At 37.3% G+C, this 24,970-nt stretch overlaps 2 protein-coding genes across 4 annotated transcripts in view; one reads left to right on the top strand and one right to left on the bottom strand.

The window, feature by feature from the left end:
- Positions 1–8,295: 8,295 nt before the first annotated feature.
- Positions 8,296–14,733, top strand: LOC113545523 (cytochrome P450 1B1). Its single transcript, XM_034301338.2, is given in 3 exon segments — positions 8,296–8,813; positions 9,166–10,180; positions 11,670–14,733. Coding segments are annotated over 3 exon segments (1,578 nt in total). The 5' UTR covers positions 8,296–8,803; the 3' UTR covers positions 12,223–14,733.
- A 6,107-nt stretch (positions 14,734–20,840) lies between these two features.
- Positions 20,841–24,970, bottom strand: part of LOC113542239 (regulator of microtubule dynamics protein 2) — a 39,286-nt gene continuing 35,156 nt past the window's right edge. For all 3 annotated transcript variants that reach the window (XM_053232546.1, XM_053232545.1, XM_053232547.1), the window contains 3 exons: positions 24,419–24,472; positions 24,212–24,292; positions 20,841–24,099 (listed from right to left, as the gene is read on the bottom strand). In XM_053232546.1, the coding sequence (XP_053088521.1) occupies positions 24,052–24,099; positions 24,212–24,292; positions 24,419–24,472 (183 nt within the window). In that variant the 3' untranslated portion in view covers positions 20,841–24,051. The remainder of the gene's footprint in view (positions 24,100–24,211; positions 24,293–24,418; positions 24,473–24,970) is intronic.

Here is a 24,970-nt window from a genome sequence, read left to right as displayed (position 1 = left end):
TCTTCATTGTCTCAGTAAACAAATGGTTAGGTTTTAATCCAAAATTGCCATTTGCTTTCTCCTATAGGCTGTGATAGGGCAGTTCCTATAAATGAGATTGACTTAGCTCAACTGAATAAGTTTGCAGAGTTTTTTTTTTTTTATTTATTATTATTTTTTTTTTATGAACTTGCAAAGCGTTGTTCACAAAGCTAATCTTTTTAAGTTTATGAGAAAAAAAATCTTTGATAAGGTTGAATAAGTGTAATAAACATTGTTGTGCTGACTTTATCATGGATTTTTGCTCATCTAACACAGCACAACCAGTCAATTAAACTTTTTTCAAGGCTTTTTTTTTTTTTTTTTTACAGTGATAGGGAAAGTTCATACATCAGGCTGGAAACCTGCGTTATTTCATGCGGTTTTCAGGTCAAATTCTCGTTTCTAAATCGTTGCTTAGACGTGAATTTTTACATATGACCATTTTTAGATTAAAGTCATGCTTATATTTTATAAATGAGGCCCCAGGAGTCTATTGTAGTTTCCTTTCTGATCACATCCAGAGTAAATGCATTAAAACACCTCTTATGAAGTGTTCTTACTTATGAAGAGTTCAGGCTGAATCAGAAGCCTATGCAGATTGTATTAGTAATGCAGTAATGTAAAGAAACAGAAGGTATGGTAATGGAGTCATTTTCTCAGTGGGAAGATCATGCTTAAAGCAGCAGCTTTGTGTGAGTGTTTGGTTCAGATTTAAACCCGAAACATAATCTAGTGGTAGGTCTACTAACCTTTCTCGGAGTTAAAGCTGATCTGATCCTCTGGGCTCCTCAGTTCATTTCTATTAGATTCTTTTAGACTGAATTACAGGAATCTCAGTTTGATCAGTTTGATCAGTCTCTCTGGAGTGAGAGGGAACTGAGCAGATTCACACACACACAACCACACACAGCATGACATGCACTGAAATGCTTTTTACCACTGTCTGTGACATAAAAATACAATTTACATAAACCAGAATTTATTTGTATACAAAGATAAATATATAAAAGTTTAATATAAAGGATAGAAAAGATAGATGGAAGCAACAGTATGGACTGTGTGGAATAAAGTGCAGATGTGTGCAGCTGTATGTGCAGTGCAGTGCTGTATGTGCAGCATAGGGCTGAGGGAGCTGCAGTGAAATTGCTAACATATATAATAAATATTTATATATATGAGGGTAATATGGGTATATTAACAGGAATATAGGGTGTGTTGGTGTTGAGCAAACAAACTGCTGAAAGTTAAAATAGATATCTAGCATTTTCAGAGGAGCATATTTTAAGGTCCACTACTAAGAACACCGAGGTGAGTTAGACATACTGCTCTTTTCCTGCAGTAGAAAAATGTCTGTACATTTTGTAGCACCTTATATATGCACCTATGTGTAGTGTATAGAAAAGTGATTTATTTATTTATTTATTTATTTATTTCTCTATTTTCTATTTAGTCATTCAGTTCTGTTTGTTTATATTTGTTATATTTATTTATTTACGCATTGCTTAATTCTATTATCTATCTATCTATCTATCTATCTATCTATCTATCTATCAACACCAGGGAAGTGGCTCTGGGTTACTGATCAGAAGGTTGGGGGTTTAAGCCCCAGCACTGCCAAGCTGCCACTGTTGGGCCCTTGAGCAAGGCCCTTAAGCCTCTCTGCTCCAGCGGTGCTGTATCATGTCTGACCCTGTGCTCTGACCCCAGCTTCATAACAAGATGGGATATGCAAAGAAAAGAATTTCACTGTTCTGTAATGTAGATGTGTCAAATAAAGGCTTCTGCCATTCATTCATTCATTCATTCATTCATTCATTCATTCATTTGTTTAGCAATCAGTGATCTGAGGCTCTTGACTGAAATGCTTATTTATTTTTGCATCTTGAGGGCCCTAGCTGACAATTTGCTGTTTTCTGCACATTGTTTTTCTGCTTTATTTTGGTAAAACAATCGATTTTAAGTGGAAAGCGTAAACCTTTGCTAAAGTTGGATAAGTAAATGGGCAGATATTTGGATTGCAGTAAGACTGAAATAAATGCCACTGACAGGATACTGTTACCTAAATTGTAACTTTGGCCAGACATTAAGAAATAATCTCTCAGATACTTTTACATCAAAGCCTGAAAAATATTCCCAAACATGATCTTACTTTGGTGGCTGCCTTGAAAACCACTGGTCACTGTGTTTTTTGATGAGAAAAGAGTTTGCAAACTGTAGTTGTTCTGTCTGGATGAATTATAACTGCCATACAGAAAAAAACTCATGATAGTGACAGTGTAAGTTTATTAGAAAGTGTATGCATAGAGATGTATTAGTGTTTATAAGACAAAACATTGTGTGTGTTTGTGTTGGGTGTGTCTTGCATCTATTAGAGATAAGGATTTAAAGGCTACATGTAGATCTGGTTCAGAGAAATGTGTGTGTGCGTGTGTGTCCTCTACCCCTTCAGTCTACGGTGATGCCATGCAATACAGTAGGCAGCCACATACTTTTCTATATTGTTTGTTTTGTGCCACACGTACAATCACTTCACAGCTGAAGGAATGTAAAATCTGAAATACTGCGGAAAGGCTTTTGATGTGGGAACTATGATGTGCTTTCAGTTTCCAGCTTTGATCCATAACTCCACCTTTAGATGGTACACTGTGAACTTGTTAAGTAATTGTACTGAGCCTGCAGGATGTTGACACACAATAAGCAGAGAAGGCATCAATTGTGTAAAATACACATCATTCACCACTGATTCTTTATTGCGTGACAAGCTCACATGACTGCTAGCAAATATGTGAAAAATGCAAATGTTCTAAAAAGATAAGTTAAACTAAGCCATTGCTAACCCCGCACCTTACAAAGGAGTGCTAGTCTGACATGTATCAGGTGTACTGTAGGTTATAACAGTAGTAATTTTCTTCATTCTAGCATCCCTTTGAATTATTTAATTAATGTCTTAACAATAGTTAAGACAACAGAAGAGTCCTCAATAGTCCCAGATTTAATCCTTTGGCTCTGACACATCCATTAATTTATGTTCATAAATAACAGTACTGTATTAAATGTACTGCTCATGCATCGTATGGTTTATGATGAAGTGCTAAATATACAAACATGTTGTGAAAATCTTGAAAGCTTAGTTAGTGGTTATGAATAGTTTATAAATTAAAGAGCATTTTGAAATCACTTGCATCTTGTCAAATGCCTAACAGTAAGTTTTTCAAGTAACAATTTTCTTTGGCAAAAAAATCTCTTGTGTTTCCTTATAGGCACAAGTTGAAGAGAAAAACCATTTAAGAAATATTAAATATATATTAATCATTCCAAGTAATTTTCTTTGTTTGAGGGCTAAAACAGTACAAAAAAGGAAAGGAACAACACAAAAGATTGTATGGAAGGGTTCAGGACAAAGCATAAATGTTAAGGGATTATTAGGTCATATTTTAAGGGGTTGTATTCTTTGCAACATTAAGGCTTTTGAATAGGAAAACGCTCTGTTGTAGATTTCTACATAGCTTTAAGGGTTGCTTCAGATGGAAAACTGAAAGACAATTAAGGCTTGCCTACTTTTCAACAAGGAAATATTAACTGGTGTAAGTATTAAGGCTCTTTTTGAAAATTTAAAAAAGGGTTTTATATATAATATTTATAATTAATTATATAATATATATGATTAAATATAAACAAACAAACAAAAAACAACTTGAGAGATAATGAATAAAACAGAAAGAAGTAAAAATAACCTGCTGTGCAAATGTGGTATCAACATTTTTTGCCAAGCATTATCAAAATATGCAGCGTTTAAGAGGAATCCTGGAGATAAACCGTACATTATTAGTTAACAAAAGTTCAAAAACAGTGGTTCTAAAATTTGTTATAAATTTATACAACCTTAATAATATATATTTAAGGGTGCAATGGAACGGCTTATTCATTAGCTGATTAGTCAGATCAAGTGTGTTAGAGCGGTGACTGGTTAAACTGGTCTGTGAAATTTGAAATAGCTGTTAAGTTAAATGGCTAGGATAATGGGTTCAAACTTATTCATTATTTGTGTCATTATTACTTGCTGGTAGAGTTAGGGATATACAAATATATGTGAATTTGCACTACCATAACAATACCTATTTGAATTAGAAAACTACCTTAATAAAGTGTGATAGTGCTAAGTGGAATTAATGATTTAAAAAAACAAACAAACTTGTATTTATTAAATTTTAATATTTTATACACTCAAAATGCAAATCATAATCTTAACCCCTCCAAAATTTACCTACCATCTTTACATCACATAAAATCACTTATATTCACAGTGAGTTCGGGTGTTAAAGAACATAGGAATAGATTTTGATGGCAATATATAGAAATATCATTTTTTAAAATCAATAAAAGTAAATAAATAATGGAATAAAACTAAACTCCCCTTCTCAAGTACATACAAAGATACAAATATAATTGGAATACAAATGGAATTGTAATGTCAAGGGCTCATCCCACCTACTGACTCCTTCATAGATTCCAAAAATGTACCCCATAATTTATAGAAAACTCTTCATTTACTTTTTATCATACATGGTATTCTTTCCATTACTAAACAGGAAGTTAACCCTTTCAGCCAAGTCTTTAAAGTGGGTCCACATATGTTATTCCAGTATATGGTAATCAGGCATCTAGTTTTAAATAAGCATAAGTCCAGCAATTTACCTTCATGTTTCTTAAGTACTAATGTCTCAGGATATAGGCCAATGATACAATGGGTGGTTGATGACTACTTCAGGATGCTCTTAAAATGCTACAGACCTTCTGTAAGTTTTAAAGGTCCTAAACAGAAGATCCTAGCCAAAGGGAGCTTACTTCAAAGACAACTACTCACTAGGAAGCATGTTGGAAGTGTAGGAGTAATAGGCAAGTTAAAAGACATCATAAAAGGGACTATCCTTCTGCACAGCTAAATGAGAGGGGAAGTTCGACAGGCCCAGTGCCATGGTTTGTATCACCCTCAGGGAATTATGCGTTTCTGTTAATGTAGGGACATATGATTGTCATCTTGTAGGACATACTGATGGTCTCTCACATATTAAGTAAGTATGGCTAATTATTATTATTATTATTATTATTATTATTGTTAACCCATGCGTAAGTGCTTTCTGTTTTGCAAAACATCTAACAGTCCAGTGAGCTTTCTCTGTCAGTATTCAAATAGTTCCTTTACAGTAACACACACCAACACACACCTGCTCGCCAGCATAACCACTACAGGGTGAGGTTAGGCTACTCAAAATTCAACCATATCCTATTCCAAGCTTGGTAGTACTATCGAATACATGGTTGATATCCCTGTTGTTATATGCTAAAGGCGTGCAAATATACTTCACCTAATATGAAGAATAAGGAAACTATGAATGATTAATTAGTAATTAGTAATTAGTAATTAGTACTAATCTTGGTGTCGCATCATCACGGCTTATGACTGTATTATGTATGAGCGCTGAATGAATAAATAACTTTTCAGAAATGTATTACTCATTAGTGCTGTTGTGTGTTGTGACTTCGACAGAACTATCTATAGCCTTAAAGTCTCACAAAGCTTTTAACACATGTTTTGAACAATGTCAAAGAAATAAATGAAAACTTAAAGCCTGCTTAATTAAAAATAAACCTTCACTTATAGCTAGAGATAATAATCGGGGGAAAAATACTGATACCCAGTAAGATGTTAAAGAGAATACCAAATTAATATAAATCAATTAATATGCTGAAATTTATTTAAACATATCTAAAATGTATTTAATTTAATTGCTTTAAAATACACGTCATTACTTTCTGCGCTAAATGGTGATCGTGGTTCAGCGCATGCGCTGTCCGTGGTACTGAAGAACAGCCGCGGTGCTGCTGTGGAGTTTCCGCACATGACTCTGAGCTAATACAGTACACAGTGTACCCAGGAATCATAGCTAAGCTTTGGTAGAAATTTGTGGTGGAGTGTGTGATTTACTATGAACCATTTATTTTTTTATTATTATTTTATTTTATATATATATTTATTTTTGCAGCCTAAAAGTCCTGAATATTTTTTGTTTGGTTTTAGAGCAATAAGAATATTGTAAGCCTTTATCACAATATCTGACTTGTTCAATATCATTTACAAAACAAACAACAGATACATTTTTCTGTTTTGCTTCAATTACACTGATATGTCTAGGGCTGAAAGCTAAACAAGTCATATCTATATACTACTACTCTAAGTTTATTTCTATATAAAAAGTCCTATATATATATATATATATATATATATATATATATATATATATATATATATATATATATATATATATAAATATATAGATAGATAGATAGATCAAGCGCCTTAACTAATTTGGTGAGTCCTGTTGCGTGTACTGAATGATGATCTCCCAATAGATGTACTCTGTCAGGAATAAATGGATAGTGTCCTCCTAGTGGCAAAATGAAGCATGATCATCGTATGATTTTATGATCAAATTACGATTTGACCATGTTTTGTTTGAAAATAAAATAAAACAGAATACATAAAACAGAAAACAGCAAACCACAATCCTGAATACAGCTTTAGCACATACCAATGCAGGCGGGATCTCATCTTCATGCATTCATATTATTCTTAATTTTTATCAGTGGATAAATAAAAAGACAGTAATTAAGTACTTAAGGCCACATGCCTTCAAACTTAGTGATCAATATACAACCACAAACAGGAATGGATGGAAGAAGAACCTGAGCACTGAACATTCACTTGTCACAAGTCACTTGGATGTCTGTGTGAATGTTTTGTTCTCTTAATCATAGCAGTGCTTCCGCCCTTACTATGAAATATTATTTCTTATAATAATAAATAATATTTTTATTAATAAATCATATTTATAATATTAAATAATATTAAGAAGAGACTTCTGCAATGTTAATCAGTAACATTTTCAAGAATATTCACCTCATAGCTCGAATTTGGGTAATTTACATATAATAATAGTCCATGCTTAGTTAAAAGGAGAGGAACATATTAAAAATATTTTTCTATTAATTTTTGGTTCTCTTTAATTTATGGTTCTCTTATCTGACTCTTAATCTTGTTTCAATTCAATCTGAGATTATCACTATAGAAAACGTGATTTTTAATGAAGTCATTTAGATCTATTTAGACTTTCCTTTGCATTTGGTTTTGCATATTATTATTATTATTATTATTATTATTATTGTCAGTAGTAGTAGTAGTAGTAGTAGTGCTCTAAATGCTGAATGCTGTGGCATTGTAGCCCATCCGCCTCAAGGTTCGACATCTTATGCATTCTGAGATGCTTTTCTGCTCACCACAGTTGTACAGAGTGGTTATCTGAGTTACTGTAGCCTTTCTGTCAACTCGAACCAGTCTGGCCATTCTCTGTTGTTCTCTCTCATCAACAAGGGGTTTCTGCCCACAGAACATCCTGTCACTGAATGTTTTTTTCTTCATTGCACCAGTCTAAATAAACTCTAGAGACTGTTGAACGTGAAAATCCCAGGAGATCAGCAATTATAGAAATACTCAAACCAGCCCCTCTGGCACCAACAATCATGCCGCAGTCAAAATCACTGAGATCACATTTTTTCCCCATTCTGATAGTTGATGTGAACATTACCCGAAGCTGCTGGCCCGTATCTGCATGAGTTTATGCATTGCACTGCTGCCACATGATTGGCTGAGTAGATTATTGCATGAATGATTAGGTGCACAGGTGTTCCTAATAAAGTGTTCTGTGAGTGTAAGTAGCATAATCATTAATTTCTATAATACATAGTGATAATATAGACTCAGATGGTTGGCTGTTGTAAGATAGACACCTTAATGATGACCCAAATGAAACATATGTGGATACAATCTATGTGGATAAGCCCAGTGGCATAATGCAAAATTCTGACTATATCAGCTAAAAAATGGACGCACATGTTATGTGAGGTCCATTTTTGTACGTTTACACACACCCACACTCACCCACACACACACGCGCGCGCGCGCGCGCATGTGCATATACGTGATTTTTGTGTTATTGATTCATAGAATTCCTTGACGTTACTCCAGTGTCTCTGCTTCTGTTCCTAGGAATAGTGGGTAAATAAATGTGGGTTTGTTTAGGTTAAAACGCATGCTCCCACTGTTTAGACTGTCAATACAACATATGCCTTTCTTTCAAGTACTCTAACATCATGTCTAAGGCATTAGCGCCTAAAATCTCGACGTTGAGCTAAAAGTAAAGCGTTCTGAACTTTTATTTATTCATGTCAGCCCATTTTTTAAGAGCTCACAGGCCTTATTGTGCTGTCGTCGCCGTAAGAGAAGGTCTGCGTTGCTGAGTGACGCCTCATTCACACTCAGAACACAGTAACTTTCACAGAGAACAGCATCCAACCCGAGTTGCCAGATCGTGCGCTTTTACGATCCATGGTTAATAGGTTTGACGTTGTCGTGGAAAACTGCATTAGACAGGTAGAAAGACAGACTGAGGAATTACACTCTAGTTCGGTTTAAACATGTTTAACATCGTGATTAGGCCAGGGAGTGTAAATTGTCCAAACTGGCAACTCGAGTTTCACTGATCTTTCTGTGTGTGAGTGTGGACTTGTGGAGGGAGCGAGTGAAGCAGAGGGGAGGAGGAGGAGGTGAAACCTTATATGGTACATACCATACAACCAATTCACTCAGCTCTGGGCTGCATTATTGGAGCTACGAACTGCGCGTCTGAAGGGACTGAGCGTGCGCCGTGCCTAAATAAATCTACTGATGTCTGCAAGTATAGGCTTAATCCCATGCGGGATTTTTTTTATTGCTACATAGCAAGAGTTTGGATATAATCTGTTAGGGTTATACGACAATGCTTTCGGAGAGGAATGCTTCTCCTCACAAAAGCATCCTGAACGTCGCAGGAAGTCTAACATTTTTTGCAATTTAACTATCTAACAACCTTTTCTTAATGGCAAAGCGTGCTTATAATACAGACCATATTTGACAAGGGTGGTTTGTAAACTTTGGAGTCGCTTTGCGCACCAGCTAATGCATAACGGACATATGTAAATGTCAAACAAAACAAGGCTTTGTGAAATATTAGAAGCAAATATTGATTTATTTCTTTTTTATTATTAAAGACCCTAGAATGGAGTTGCCAGGGATTATAACGGACTTCCTCCAGCTGTCAAAGGAGAATATTCTGCTGCTTTGGCTTGCAGTCTTGGTCGCCGTGCACTTGATGACCAGTTTGGTGCGCCACTGGAGCGCGCGGACTTTACCGGGCCCGTTTCCGTGGCCGATCGTCGGTAATGCGGCGCAGATCGGCAGCTACCCGCACATCTACTTCACGCGCATGGCGCGGCACTACGGCGATGTGTTTCAGATCAGGCTTGGCAACCGGCCCGTGGTGGTGCTTAACGGCGACGCTATCCGACAGGCGCTCGTGCATAAGGGTGTGGATTTCGCCGGGAGACCCGATTTCGCCTCGTTCCGCTTCGTCTCGGGTGGTCGGAGCATGGCTTTCGGCAATTACAGCGAATGGTGGAAGGTGCACCGTCGGGTGGCGCAGGCCACCGTGCGCAAGTTCACTACGAGTAACCCGGACACCAAGAACGCGATCGAGAGCCACGTCGTGAGTGAAGTCAAAGAGCTGATCTCGCTGTTTATGCGCGAAACGCGCACGCATGGCTACTTTCAGCCCCACCACTACCTTGTGGTGTCCACGGCGAACATTATAAGCGCCTTGTGCTTCGGGAAACGCTATTCGCACGACGACGCCGAGTTTCAGCAGGTGGTGGGGCGTAACGACAAGTTCACGAAGACAGTGGGCGCCGGCAGCATCGTGGACGTTATGCCTTGGCTCCAGTTGTTTCCCAACCCCATCAAAACACTGTTCGATCAGTTCAAGGAACTCAACACAGAGTTCTATGAATTCATCCTGGCCAAGGTTGTGGAGCACCGGAAGACCATGGAGCCGAGCATCGTCCGGGACATGACGGACGCGCTCATCATGACGCTGGACCGCGGTATGACTGGGGCACCCGGGGTCTTACTGGATGAGAAGTATGTGCCCCCAACCATCGGGGACATCTTCGGCGCGAGCCAAGACACCACCTCCACCGCGCTGCAGTGGATTCTCCTGCTGCTCGTCAGGTAAATGTCCTGCTGCCTTCTGGTAGTATTTCTCCTTCAGTTGTTTATCATTGTTATTATGCATATTGTTTTAGCTAATTTTTATTGCAAATGTTGGTCTATGCTTTTCGAATACAGTAATTGATTAATTGAATTAGGTTTAATTAGGGGAGGAAATATCTTTCGTGCACTCCAGGGAAACAATCAGAAAGGGAATCAATTCGAAATCATTTCTATTAAAACTAAAAAAAAAAAGCATAAAATGCTGTTAAGCAATTTAGATTTTCGTGGCCAATATGCATCTGTAAACTGTACTATATTAAAACAATATAATGAAACAAAAAGGGGAAAAAAGAAAAACAAAAAAGAAAAGGGAATAAAAAAAACTTATTTAAAATGAAAAAGATAAACTAGACATAAAATAGGCACTTTAAATAAAGTCAACAAACCTTTAAATACAGACAACATAAAAAAGTAAACAGGTTTAAAAAAAAAAGTCGAAAATGTATCAAATAAACAAATCTGAACTTACACTCAATTTCACAAATGAGGCACAAATTTGTGCAGTATTTTACTGCGTCCCTAAATAAAAGCAGCTAAATAAATTGATCTGAAAGTGTAACATGAAATCTAATGCCTTTGAAGTGTGAAGTTTGACAAGCAGAATCTAACCTACATTAGTTTCTTGCACGTTTTGTCGTGTCAGTGCGCGCCAAACACATTGCGTAATCTGCAGCAGAGCTGCCAGGTTGTAGTCAAGTAACCGGAGGAGGAGGCTACAGAACCCCTGCCTGCTGGGAACACTGAAACAAGAGCTCTCCAATCAGAGCAAGACGAACAGAACACACTAGAGCAGTGTTCACCACACATCCTCATCAAGAGCTGCACTCCTGTACTGCACTTTTTACTTCCAACACATATCCAACATACGAGTTTGATCAGAGCAGAGTCATTCTCCAGGAGGAGTGGGTTTAGGGACAACTACAATAGGTCCACCATGCTGAGAGAATGAAACAATGATGCACTGCTTTTGTGCACTATTAGTACATTTTGCTATGGAACATGGCACAGTAGCATTTTTATCAGGTTGTTCAGTTCATATGCTGATGATCATGTTCTTCACCAGTTAACTTATTTGCTTCGGTCAGCATTAGCATATAGTGCAGCCCCTAAGTTGGATATCACTGTATGTGGTAATATTTTAAATCACATAATAAAAAGGATTTATGTATATTATTTCAACTGATACAGATTTAAACAAAAGGACTTTGCTTTCTTCTTCAGATTTTATGTAAATATTTCTTGTGTGCCCTGAGAACTATATATATATATATATATATATATATATATATATATATATATATAGAGGCATTTTATAAGCAAACCTGGTTCTATCCAACACTTTTGCTTGTTCTGTAGTGGAGTACAACACAAGTTCTAAATTGGTTCTACAAAGTTCTACAAAACATGTTATGCCCACTAACATAGCCTGGTTCGCCCCATTCTCTAGGTATCCAGATATTCAGAACAGACTTCAGGAGGAAGTGGACAAAGTAGTGGGCAGGAACCGTCTACCTTCCCTCCAAGACCAACCACATCTCCCATATGTGATGGCCTTCATCTATGAGATGATGCGGTTCAGCAGTTTTATCCCAGTGACAATCCCCCACAGCACAACCACAGACACCTCCATTAATGGATACCCCATTCCCAAAGGCACTGTGGTTTTCATCAACCAGTGGTCCCTGAACCATGACCCCCAAAAGTGGGATCATCCTGAGATCTTCAACCCACTGCGCTTCCTGGATGAGGATGGGGAACTAAATAAAGATGTGACTGGCAATGTCCTGATCTTCTCCATGGGAAAGAGGCGATGCATTGGAGAGGAACTGTCCAAAATGCAGCTCTTCCTCTTCACAACACTCTTGACACATCAGTGTCACTTTGAAGTGGAGAAACAACCCACTTTCGACTGCATATATGGGCTAACGCTGAAGCCCAACCCATTCCACGTAGCAGTAACCCTGCGTGACTGACTGCACTGGGTGGAGAAAGTGGGCTGACCACATCTTCATGAGCTGGATGTGAATGAAGAGTGTGAATGAACTCTGAACAGTGGCTCAGCTGAAAACTCACGACCAGTATCCAACAAAAATGGTTAAAAACTCTACAGATTAAATTAACATTTTAACCAGTGGTGTAGGTTTAATTTCAGTTTTTGCGGGAACACACTGCTAATAGCACCTAACCCTTTGTTTGAAGATGTCTAACTGTGTAACAGGGTTCAAAATCTCCATTAGGGGTGATCAACCCATCCAGCAAGACATTGAAGAGGCCACTCCCATCATAATATAGCTATACACACACTAACAGGTCAGTTTTTAAACATCCTATATTAAAATTTTGGTTAAAATGCAAGAAATGCGTTCAAAGTTAAATACACTGAATTAAAAAAAATATATACACTCACTATCCACTTTATTGGGCAAAAAAAAGGAAGTGTAATAAAAAAAAAAATAAAATAAAAAAAAAGTGATTTTTTTCCCCCCTCATCTTCCACTGTCCAGTTTGGGTGAGCCTGTACCTATGATAGTCTCAGAGGCCTGTTCTTGGCAGACAGGAGTGGAACCCAATGTGGTCTTCTGCTGTTGTAGCCCATCCACCTCAAGGTGCAATGTTTAGTGCATGCTGAGATGCTTTTCTGCTCACTGTAGTAGTAAAGAGTGATTACATGAGTTACTGTATCCTTCCTGGCAGCACAACCCAATCTGGTCATGCTCTTCTGATCTCTCTCATCAGCAAGTTGTTTCAGCCTGCAGACCCTCCACTCCAAGAATTAAAAAAAAACACCATTCTGTGTAAACCCCAGAGACTGTTGTGTGTGAAAATGCCAGGAGATCAGCAGTTTCTTAAATACTCAAACCAGCCCATCTGGCACCAAAAACCATGCCACGGTCAAAGTCACAGAGATCACACTTTTTCTTCACTCTGATGTTATATTTGAACATTAACTGAAGCTCTTGACCTGTATCTGCATGATTTTATGCATTGTTTTGCTGCCACATGATCGGCTGATTGGATAACTGCATAAATGAACAGGTGTACAGGTGTTCGTGTTAAGGTGGATGGTGAGCGTATATAAGAAATACCAGCAAGGCTTGTCTGGATAAATATAATTCAGGGAATCAGTGAAAATTCCCATCATGGTTTTTAGATCCTTGTAATAATATAGCCAACAAGCCAACAAGCCAACAAGCTTTTTCCTTTAGTGGCAAACCTAAGCCTAACTCTGATTTGAGAAAAAGGGAGAAATGCAGGTGTCAGTATAAAGACTAACTGGTCCAAATGGAACACAGAGAGGCTACAAAGGATTTATTCTTTTTTGAATAGAACATATATGGCAAATCATTTTTTTGTATTTCTTTGAGGTTGTCACTTGGTTACATTATAAACTAGAGCAAGACGGGAGCTGACTTCAGGCTTCCAGTTGGTGCTTTCAACCCTACGCTTCTCCTCCAAAGTCCTTATTCTGGGGATATCTTCAAAGTAAAAACATCTCCAAGCAAACAGAAAGTCCTTGTGGGTGCATGAATTAAAACATGGGCATTAGCATCAATCAGCATCAATCTACTGATCAATACAGTGCATAATTTACTCCCCTACAAACATTAGGGGAACATTCCCCATCCCCACTCAAACCTACACCTATGGTTTTAACTATGCTAAATATTTTAATTTATGAAAAATGAAGGTGGCGTAAAGTACAATGAACAATGAAGCAACCCTGTGTTATCAGGTTAAACCTACTGTATGTGTATAAGTACATAATATATTTATGAAATAACTACACTCAGGCAAACCATTTTGATTTAAAGTTTAAGTTGAATGACGATGACATTCGGGTAATGTGAGCATAAATGCACTGACACATTACAACGAGGAAAAGTTCAGATCAGTGGCTCAGCAGTCCTCGTTTCAATAACCTCATATCTGCAATTTACAGCTAAAGAGACTAGCGCATATATTCAATCTATATGTTTACTGCTATATATTCCAATTATTCTTTCTTGTTTTTTACTTTCTGTTTTCAATGTTCAAGAGTTAGCAGCTTTAATATTTTGTGCTATGCAAAGTTGAATATTATTATTTGCAGGCCATTATTAATAAGTGTGAGCTTCATAATTTAATCACTAACAGATTATATGTACATTTCTGAGCTAATTGCTGTAGCAAACATATTTTAATAAGATGTTCATATATTTGTATGTTGTTATATGTAATAGGAATGACACGTTAGTAGACAAATTTTCCAGAGAAATTGGATGATCATATTCAAAATTATATATGTAAAGCATAACATTTTTTCAGTGAGTTAACTGAACTAACAGAAATGTCATTTATGTTAGGTCCAATGTGTCACAACACTGAAAAAGGGAAAGACTTTTTGTGTGCAATTTTGATTGTACAAAGATGCTTGACAATTATAGTTTGCCAATCTTCTCTTTGTTTCAAAAGTGTACAATTATTTGTACAGGATATACAATAAACAATTCATGCATTGATGGGTGACAAAATGGATCTTTTAATGTAATTTTAGCAGCTGTGTTGGTAAATTTTCATTAAATTTCATTAAATTTAAAATTTCATTACTGGCACATTTACATTTATTCATTTTGTATATTTATCCAAAACAACTTACAACTGAGTAATGATGCAGTCCAAGCAGGTAAAGGTTAAGCACCTTGCTCAGTCTTAGGGGGCCCAGTAGTGGCTCTCTGTCAGTCCTGAGATACAAAACCTTCAATCTTTCATCACTAGCTCTGACTTACCACTGCCACAAGCATGTCAGTTATTTAATTCCCAACAGACATATTTATGATTTTGTGCAGTTTAGTTAATTTGTGGCGGTTCCTCAAAAGGGGGAACTGTATCTGGACCATCACGGACAACTTTAAACCTTTTAAACAATACTGTTTTATTAGGTCGATGTTAAAAGGGACAAGTTAACCATATAAAAAGGGCCTATGGTGTCTACAGACAGGTGACAAATTAAAGGAAAAACCAATATAAAGTGGCTTAGTAAGGTGTTGGGCCATTAAAAGCCACCAGAATAGCTTCAGTGTGCCTTGGCTTAGAGTCTACAAGTCTCTGGAACTGTACTGGAGTGATGAACACCATTCTTGCCTCAATTAAGATAAGATAAGATAAGACAAGATTAGATACCTTTATTGTCATTGTACACATACAACAAGATTCAGTATGTGGTTCCCCACCAAAGCTATGATAGATATGGTTACTAATAATATCAATACATAGTATACAATATATTGTATACAATATAAAATATACTCTTCCCTTAGAGGGAAGAGTCACTGCAAATCAATGCAGTTATTATGACTGATCACATTTATCGTATGATGAAACATCTGAGCGGTCTCTTCCAGGATGACCCCACTCCTCAGGGCACAAGGGCACAAGGACACATTATTGTGCAATAATTGTGGATTACGCAACAAGTCATATGAGTCAGTAATCAAATGAGGAATAGCAGCATGGATGTATGTGTGTGTGTGTGTGTGTGTGTTTGTGCGTGTAGCAGCAATGACATGTATTATGGGTGTTGTATAGAAAGGTTGGACAATTAGAGGATTTGCTGGTTGACTGATTCAGAAGGCTGATTGCTCTGGGGTAGAAGCTGTTCCTCAGTCTGGCAGTACAAGCACCAAGACACCTATAGCGTCTTCCAGAGGTCATGAGAGACAAGAGGTAGTGGCAGGGGTGTGTAGGGCCTCTTAAGATAGTCACTGCTCCACGTTGCCAGAGGGTTCTGTAGATTCTTTCAAGAGGAAGCTGGGCCCAGATGATATTCTGGGTGCTGTTGACAACTTGTTGCAGGGTGTGTCTCTCTACAGTGGTGCAGATGGTGTACCATGTGGAAATGTAGTAGGTGTGTATGGTCTTGATACTGCTGCAGTAGAAGTTGACAAACAGGTCCTTGCTATGGTTTATTTTCTTGATTGACCTCAGAAAGTAGAGCTGCTGCTGTGTTTTCTTCATCAGCTATGTGGTGTTTACAGTCCACGATGGGTCCTCTGATATGTGGACACCCAGGAACTTGAAGCTTGGCACTCACTCTACCATGTCTCCATTAATGCAGATTGGAGCAGGAGCTTCGCCACCTTTCCTGAAGTCGATGATGCGCTCCTTGGTCTTGTTGGTGCTGACCAACAAATACTTTTGGTGATGGAAGTGAAGAGCGCTGTATAACACATCAGTTGATAAATCTGCCACAGGTGTTTGACTGAGTTGAGGTCTAGTGACTGCGAAGGCCATATGTTTCATCATACAATAAACGCGATCAGTCATAATCACTGTATTGATTAGCAGTGACTCCTCCCTTTAAGGGGACAAGTGGATCCAAACCATGCCAGCAAAATCCAGAGCAATACAGAGCTACTGGTCTTTCTGTTGTCACCCATCTGTAGTTAGGAACTGTAATTATAAAAAAATACTCCTTATTCAACATTCTCACTGAAAAAGCACTTAAGTTATATTTTAAATAAGTAAAGCTTGAGCCAGGGAACACAGTATGACACGTATTCTTGGTGGCTGGCTAAAAAATAAAGCTGGAGTGATGCTTGTATAACCAGCCACAGAGACTTTGTCACACTTGCATATTTCTACAACTCATACCAGACAGGCTCTGTTATGTTTCTGTCTGAAAACTAGGGTATTATTTAGTATGTTATTTTCTGTAACATACAAATACGTCTCTGTTATGTTTACTTAATTATGTATATATCTTCTAAAGTATACATGCAATTACATCAGTGTTTTGCACTGCATGTATACTGAAATATTGATTAATTTTCCTAACATTTTTAACATGATATTGTTTATTGGTTAATTCATAATTCTCACCTTTGAAATTAAATTGTATGTTGTATTTTTGCTTACTGTAAGCTCAGACATTTGGCTGCTTTGAAAATTCCATATATGTACATTGGATAGTGTTTATTGGTAAAGCAATTTATATTATGAGCTTTGCTAATACCGTGTATCATATAAAATTTTTTGTACTGTATTTGAACACAGGATAATCACTAGATACATGATTATACTGACTGTTGAACTGAATTAAAATTATTATGTTGCTGCTTGAGGCTTTTATGTGATAGCAGTTAGTGTAGTTGCCTCAAAGCTCCAGGGTCCCTGGCTTGATCCTGAGCTTTTGTCTGTGTGGAAAAAAACATGGTGGAAGGTGGACTTATCTAAATTGCCCTTAGTGTGAATGTGTATCTGCAAGATGCCCTATGATAGATTGGCCTCACATCTAGTGTGTATTCCCAACTCATACTCAGTGCTCTTGGGATAGATCCACCATAGGCCTGACAAATATAAAGTGGTTACTCAAAATTCTCAGAAACAAAAAGTGACGCATATTCCCACATGTTTTACTTTTCTTATGCTCACCTGAGTAATCAGGATTCTCAAGTGGTCATCCATGACTTCCTGTTTCACTGGGGTATAAATATGATAATTCTTAATCAACATCATTCATCAACATCAGCAAGAACAGAATTATATTTGCCTCTTGCACAGTGAGGAGGATGGTTAGAGATATAAAAGATTCGGGGTTGGACCTTCCAACAGGACAGTGATCAAAAACATGCAACAAAATACACACAAAAATGCTTCAATGACCACAGATTCAAGCTTCTGATATGGCCATTCCAGTCCCCTGAGCCAAACCCCATTGAAAATCTGTGGGGTGAGCTGAAGAGGAGAGTTTACAAGAGACCTAGGAGGATCTGGAGTGATTGTGTATTGAGCAGTGGTCTCAGAATCTATACTCTGTATTCTCTAGTCACATCGAACATCCTTTAATAAGTTATATTTTTTACATTTTTATTTATTTATTTTTAATTTTTCTTATAATAAACTTACAGAAAATCAAATCTAAAACAATCTTTAAAAAAAAAAAAAAATTCCAGTTTTACCATAGAAGCCAATCATTTCTAGAGCTGACTGTGTATGTATGTATGTATGTATGTGCTCCTATTTTTAATTGGGCTGTAATGGCACTATTTATAAGTAGCAGTTATATCCAGTGTGGTGAGAAGAAAGGGGGAAGCATTTAGTACAGACCTTTCCCTGCACGGCAGCTTATCTCGTCTCCCAGAACATCCTGTTCTTGATCAGGCAGAGACTTCCAGCAAGGCTGCCAGTCCTCAGTGCGTGACAACTGTAGATAGAGCCAGCTGATTACTGATATATCAACACCCCCATGTCTCGCTCTCTCCGCTGAACTCAAAAAAAAAAAAAAAAGAGGATAAATGTAAAGGCTCCACTTGCTCTACTAAGATTGTATACACTGTAGTTTTTAAAAGCAAAATGACAGTAGATTACGCTATCAGTTCTTTCAATGGTTGCAGTGACAACTGAAACTACACAGCTGAAAACATTGCACATAACAAACATTATCCCCCAATGTTATTGCTTTTTACAGTGCTACAGGTTAAACCTCAACACTGAGATTTAACCTAATCAGAAATATTTAACAGTGTTGCACAAGAGAGGAGACATGACTATCTTTAGATAAAAAAAAAAGGCACATATGGAGAGAGACATGCAGGACAGAGCTAGTATCTGGCACTTCAGCATTACCCAGTAACTCCTGTGTTCATTCCCACGATGCAGTGCAGGGCCTACTCTTGGTGCACAAGAAGGCACACCTCTCACACATATGCACTCGTCCTTGCATAAGCGGTAGAACCAGTGAAGGCAGCCTTTTCTGTGCATTAAGATTACATCTAATATCTCTAATGTGAGTGCTTAGGACAGAAATAGACAAACACAAATGCATGTAGAAGATGAAGCTTGTATATAACACTTTCATCTATAAGTACACACATTGAATGCAGGTCACATAGCTAGGCATACAACAAATAACTTATTTTTGGTAAAAATTAACAGTAGATCAAAACACATGGTGCAATGTCCTTCACTCCTTTTTTCTAATGTTATTATTATGCCGTTTTGTTCACATCACTGTGGATCATTCACTCACTGACCGCTAAAATAGGAAAACCTGTACTGTGCAATTATCCTATCAGCCAATCATGTGGCAGCAGTGCAATGCATAAAATCATGCAGATACAATTCAAGAATTTCTGTTAACTTCACATCAAACATCAGCAGGTGAACAAACAAAACTGGAGAGCTGAATATTGGAAAAAGACCAGGTGAACTTTTCCTAATATTCAACTGTCCAGTTTTGGTGAATCTGTGCCTACTGTACCTTCAGATTCCTGTTCTTGGCTGACAGAAGTGGAGCCTGATGTAGTCTTTTGCTGTTGTATCCGCCTCAAGATTTGATGTGCTGTGCTTCCAGAGATGCTTTTTTTGCCACCATGGCTGTAAAGAGTGGTTATTTGAGGTACCGTAGCCTTCCTGTCCACTCCAATTAGTCTGGACATTCTCCTCTGAGCTCTCTCTTCAGCAAGGCATTTGCACCCACAGAACTGCCGCTCACTGCATGTTTTTTGCTTTTCGCACCGTCTCTGTAATCTCTAGAGAGTGTTGTGTGTGAAACTGCAAGGAGATCAGCAGTTTCTGAAATACTAAAACCAGACCATCTGGCACCAACAACCATGCCATGGTCAAAGTCACCAAGATCACTTTTTTTTCTTATTCTGATGTTGGGTGTGAACATTACCTGAAGCTGCTGGCCTGGATCTGCATGATTTTATGCATTGCACTACTGCCACATGATTGGCTGATTGGATAACTGCATGAATGAACATATGTATGAGTGTTCCTATTAAAGTGGCCAGAGAGGGTATATACATGCACTGTTCTTGAAAGATTGGCTGCAGAATATGTGTAGGAGCTTGAAAAACAGAAGCACAATTCTTTAAGGATAACAGACTTGTATCAAAAAATCACCTGCTGTTTCCATTCCTCTCTTTAAGTACACAGCTGCAATATAATCCCATCAAAGGAAGCACATTCGTGACATGGACTCTGCAATTGCTTAAGCTCAGGATTTGTTTCCATAATATGCATATTGGTCAATTCTGAAAAACTGTGGAATGTTTGTGTGCTGTGAAAGTAGTGCGGCAATCACCATACCAAAATTCTTTTCCACAGGAGCTAATCTATACCCTTTGATTAAGCTTGATATATAAACATAAAAATAGCATTGCCATGTTATATATTACAACCTACAAGAAAAGAACATTTATCTAAAAAGTTTTAGGATTTCCCAGTGATAGTTGTCAAAGGTATAGTTAAAACATTTAAAAAAATGTCATGTACAATGAACATGGCATTTCAACTGAAAAAAAAAATACTCATTAAAAAGTACAAACATTTATATTAATTATAAACCAAAGCCAGAACCGACAGCATAACTGTAGCCTTGGATGGAAATTGCTAGTGGAGGCCTGGCTTTGGACACTGATTAACTCTGCCTTTTGAAGTAGTGTCCATATCTGTAGCCATCTGGGGAAAGTAGCTGCGCAGAGGTGAACAGGTCACTTCCCTTTGGAGCTGACAGCTAAGCAATGATGGCCTCCTGTTAGCATGCTCTGTAATTACTTCCTGTTCCAGATGTCCATTGCGTGAGAGAGAGAAAAGGCGGGAGAGAGAGCAGTAATAAACATTAGCCTGCCCTTAGTGCATTAGTTTCTGTGTATTATTTTCAGCTTATTCTTGATTTCCATAACCAGCTTCAAACAATTCCGTTTTGCAAGAGACATACATCAGGCCTTCCTACTGGGGGGAGGAAAGAGCTTATTTATTGTTTTCATCAAGACAACTGATTGCAAATGACTCAAACTGGTTACCAGTCTCAGTCCTGGATGTTATAGAGAGAATAAGTCACAGACATATTTTACCAATTTAGTGAGGGTCATATATTATACATCCTAATCACATCACATTTATACCAAAACACATTGGGAAGTTCAATGCAATGAATAGCATTGTAATATAGCAATATTCAGAATATACCTATATTCTGTACAATTATTATGTGGACAATTCTCAATTATGTGGGTAACTCAACAATATGGGCTGCTACTGTTTCACAGATTACATATAATATTCCAGAGTTCCTACAGAATAATCTACAATGAATAATACATTGCTGTTGCTGGAATGCAAACCACACTTAACAACAACAACAATGACAACAACAACAAAAACAAAAAACAAACAAACAAACAAAAAAAAGAAACATGACATACACTCCTAACTTTCTTTGGTAAAGCTGAAACATATTATACAAAAACAGAAAAAAAGTAAGTAATCATCCTCATACAAATTTCATGTGCACTATTTAAACAATACATTTGAAAACACCAGTTTCCAAAATAGAGGCTGTGGGAATGTTCGGGTACAAATGGTTTTAAAATTTAAAATCAAAATATATATTTTAAATAAAAAATAGAATTCTAGTATTGGTTCTAGTTCATTACACTTGATAATTGAATGCCATAATGCTGTAAATATCAGTGATTAATTTTTCTGTAAAGTGTGTGCAAGTTTATTCTGTGAAAAGCGTATGTAACTTTCGGTTTTCAGAAGAAGCCTGCATTCTTTTTACATCTGTTCTTTTAGTGGAATTGACTAGTTGTAAAAAGGCATATGCATAGGGGACTGGCTATATTAACCTACATTAACATATTTATGTTAACATTTATACATTAACATATGCCTATACTAAGAACTGGGACCATATATGATATCCTTCATATTTAGGTACAAAGAGTCTCCAAATCAAGAGCAGCAGCATTTTATCAATGTCCAAAACTTCCACAGATTTCACATTTTATGATTTTAATAAATTTCAACACATTTTGAAGCAATAATACCTCTGTCAAGAATGATTATGCATTATATGTTTATATGTAGAATTTCTATTTTAAAATATAGCACTGCACATGAAGTATACAATGATCAAAAAGACTTTTGGAAACAATTCCCTCCACCCCCGATTTTGTGCAGTGAAACAGGCTAAAACATAATAGCTTCAATTTTTTACAGGTCAAAGCTAAAATTATTACTGTGTATAAATACTATGAACCAGCACCTTCCTGTTACAAGAAAAGCAAAACCAAAATAAGATGTCAGCATTTTCTTGACTCAGTAATCAGTTTGCTTAAACAATGATGTAGATACATGTACAATTGTGGAAACAAAAACATTAAGAAATGAAAATCTGCAAAACAGATCTAATTTTTTTCCCCCTCTTTCAGCTGCTCCCATTCAGGACCGCCATAGAGGATCACTCATCCATATATTCTGATTCTGGCATAAGTTTTATGCCAGATGCCCTTCCTGTCACAACCCTCCCCATTTTTCGGGCTTGGGACAGGCACCGAGAGTGCACTGGCTCGTACAACCCTCCAATGGCTGGGATAGGTTCCCTGATCAGGATAGGTGAGAGCGGCACATAATAGCCACTAGTCCACCAAAATCAGTACAGATCTCATATACTGATATACTCCCAAATAAATCTTATATTCTCCCAAGGAATAAAAACAACCGTTAGAGTTTTTTTTTTTTTTTAACTGTGTGGAACCGTAGTGAAAATTGCACTAAACACTGGCCATGAAGTCAAGAAAAGGGGGAAGAGAAAAGGTACCTTGCCATGGTATTAGTGTTCTATTAATCTTCTGGTGTTGTGTAGGTCTGTAGTAAAAACACAAAAGTAGACTGTAACTGACTAAATGCAGTGCTGTGTTTGGAACGGGTAAAAGGGTCTAATGTGAATATGGGAGGGGTAGTGTGGACAAATCATTAGCCTGGGCTACTGATCCCAGGTATTCAGCAGACAAGTGGTTTCAGCAACCAGAGAAAGAAAAAACCTATCCCTTATTGACTTTCACAAAACAAAAGTTTCATTTGGTATGTAGCTATGTTTGTCCTTAACACACACAACGGTGTTGTGACAAGCCTCGATGCTGTAACTATAGCGCATACGTCCAAATCCTGCCACCTGCTGCACCACACACACTGATGGAGACGTGATCTAGCTGATCTTTACTAGGTGGTTTTTACTATGAGGATTAATGCATGGATGGATGGCGATCTTTTCTGAATCAGAACCACACAGGTATGTAGAAATAGTAACAAAACCAAGCAACATAAAATTCAGCACAAAGCCTTCATACAGCTCTCCAACTTGCAAGATGCAAATGCAAATAATGAAGCTAGACTCTAATTTTAAGGTGAATGCCATGGGAGAACGCTACATCTCATGGCCTAGTATTTTGTGTTGAGGGTGCAAGCAAGGTGTGCTACATTAGACACTTTATTATAAGAAGATAATAATTTCGTTTGTTTCCTTTAGTCTGTATTAATGTATATACCTAGCTAACTAGCTCCTATTTTTATCCTTTTACAGTACAGCTTTTTCTTATGGTGGGCTAGCGAAGGAATTTATGATTTGTCCACAACTCTAAGGGTACTAAAATTAAGTTAGGAAATCTTTTAATTTATGACTTTTGTGCGAACATGATATGTCACAAACTGTGAGGCAAGAAATCATGCTCCAGATTATCACTGATTAAAGTTCAGTTGTCCTTAATGTTGAGAGTCTGCAGTCAGCATAGAGATGAGAGAATGTCAAAATAACAGTCATATGGTCACAAGTGAACTTCGATCTGTGATAATTTGAAGCATGACATGTTGCCTCATAGTGTGGCATATGTCATGCTGCAGATGTTCGCTGGTCAAAGTTCAGTTGTCAATAATGTTAATAGTCATCTACATTCAGCAGAAAAATGAGAAAAAGTCAAAATAACAGTCATACGGTCACAACTCGAGTCTATCAACACAACTGTGCCCTAAAAGTAGCGGAGACATGAAGAGTCTGTTTCTGACTAAAGTGACAAGAGAATAGAGTCCAGCTCCTTTTGTGCTTCCTCGTCCTGTCAGAAGACAAAGATAAAGAAGATTTGAGGCAGCAATATGCACAGACCAGAACTGAAATATGTACAACCAGAATTGAGAAGACCGGACTGTGTGCACTCTATAACCTACGTCTTTAGTTATTGTTTTCATATCAGATCCAGCATCACACATCATCTTGGCTTGGTTCTTCTGGCCCAGGTCTTTATAGCACTAAAATCAATGAAGAAGAAATAAACATCACTGTGGGCTCAAAAACACTTGTACTTCAGCCGAAAGAATGAATAATAATTCACATAAAACAAGCTCTACATACATTAAGTTATGAAGATCTTTTACCTTTGCTAAAAACACATAGTTGTATTTAGAGTATTTTGGACAGATCTCCTCTGCCTGTAAAAGTAAGCACAACAAAATGAGTTTTCACAGAATATTACTGAATATTATTGAAGAGCTGATTATAACATCAGAGTGCAGCTGAAAATAGTAAATCTGATAAGAACCAATAATGTTACTTTTGGCATTTTGGAACATACATGTATGGATTCAGTTTTTGCAAATCAGTGTTTTGGGATCTCTTGTTTTGGGGGCCTGGGATAAAGCAGTGCAATAGTAATGAAAAACACATTTAGCTTGGTACAATTTTTGCAGATAAATGGCTAGTGTAAGCTCTCTAAGGATTCTGTGTGTTTAATGTTTTTGAAAACAATCATGTTTGCACATGATAATCCACCACTTGCCCATTCATCAAAATAAATAACCACCTCATCTACATTTGCATCAAATTAACCATGTATGTAAGCAAAACACTAGAGAATCCTAGTATATTCTTCCAGTTAAGCTTGAAATGTTTCCCCAATGTTTTAATTCACTGTCATTCAAACCATCACT

Source organism: Pangasianodon hypophthalmus, chromosome 3 (genome assembly GCF_027358585.1).
Source record: "Pangasianodon hypophthalmus isolate fPanHyp1 chromosome 3, fPanHyp1.pri, whole genome shotgun sequence".
Classification (NCBI taxonomy): Eukaryota; Metazoa; Chordata; class Actinopteri; order Siluriformes; family Pangasiidae; genus Pangasianodon; species Pangasianodon hypophthalmus.
The sequence above is the reverse complement of the archived record's forward strand: the minus strand, read 5'-3'. Positions and strand labels throughout refer to the sequence as shown.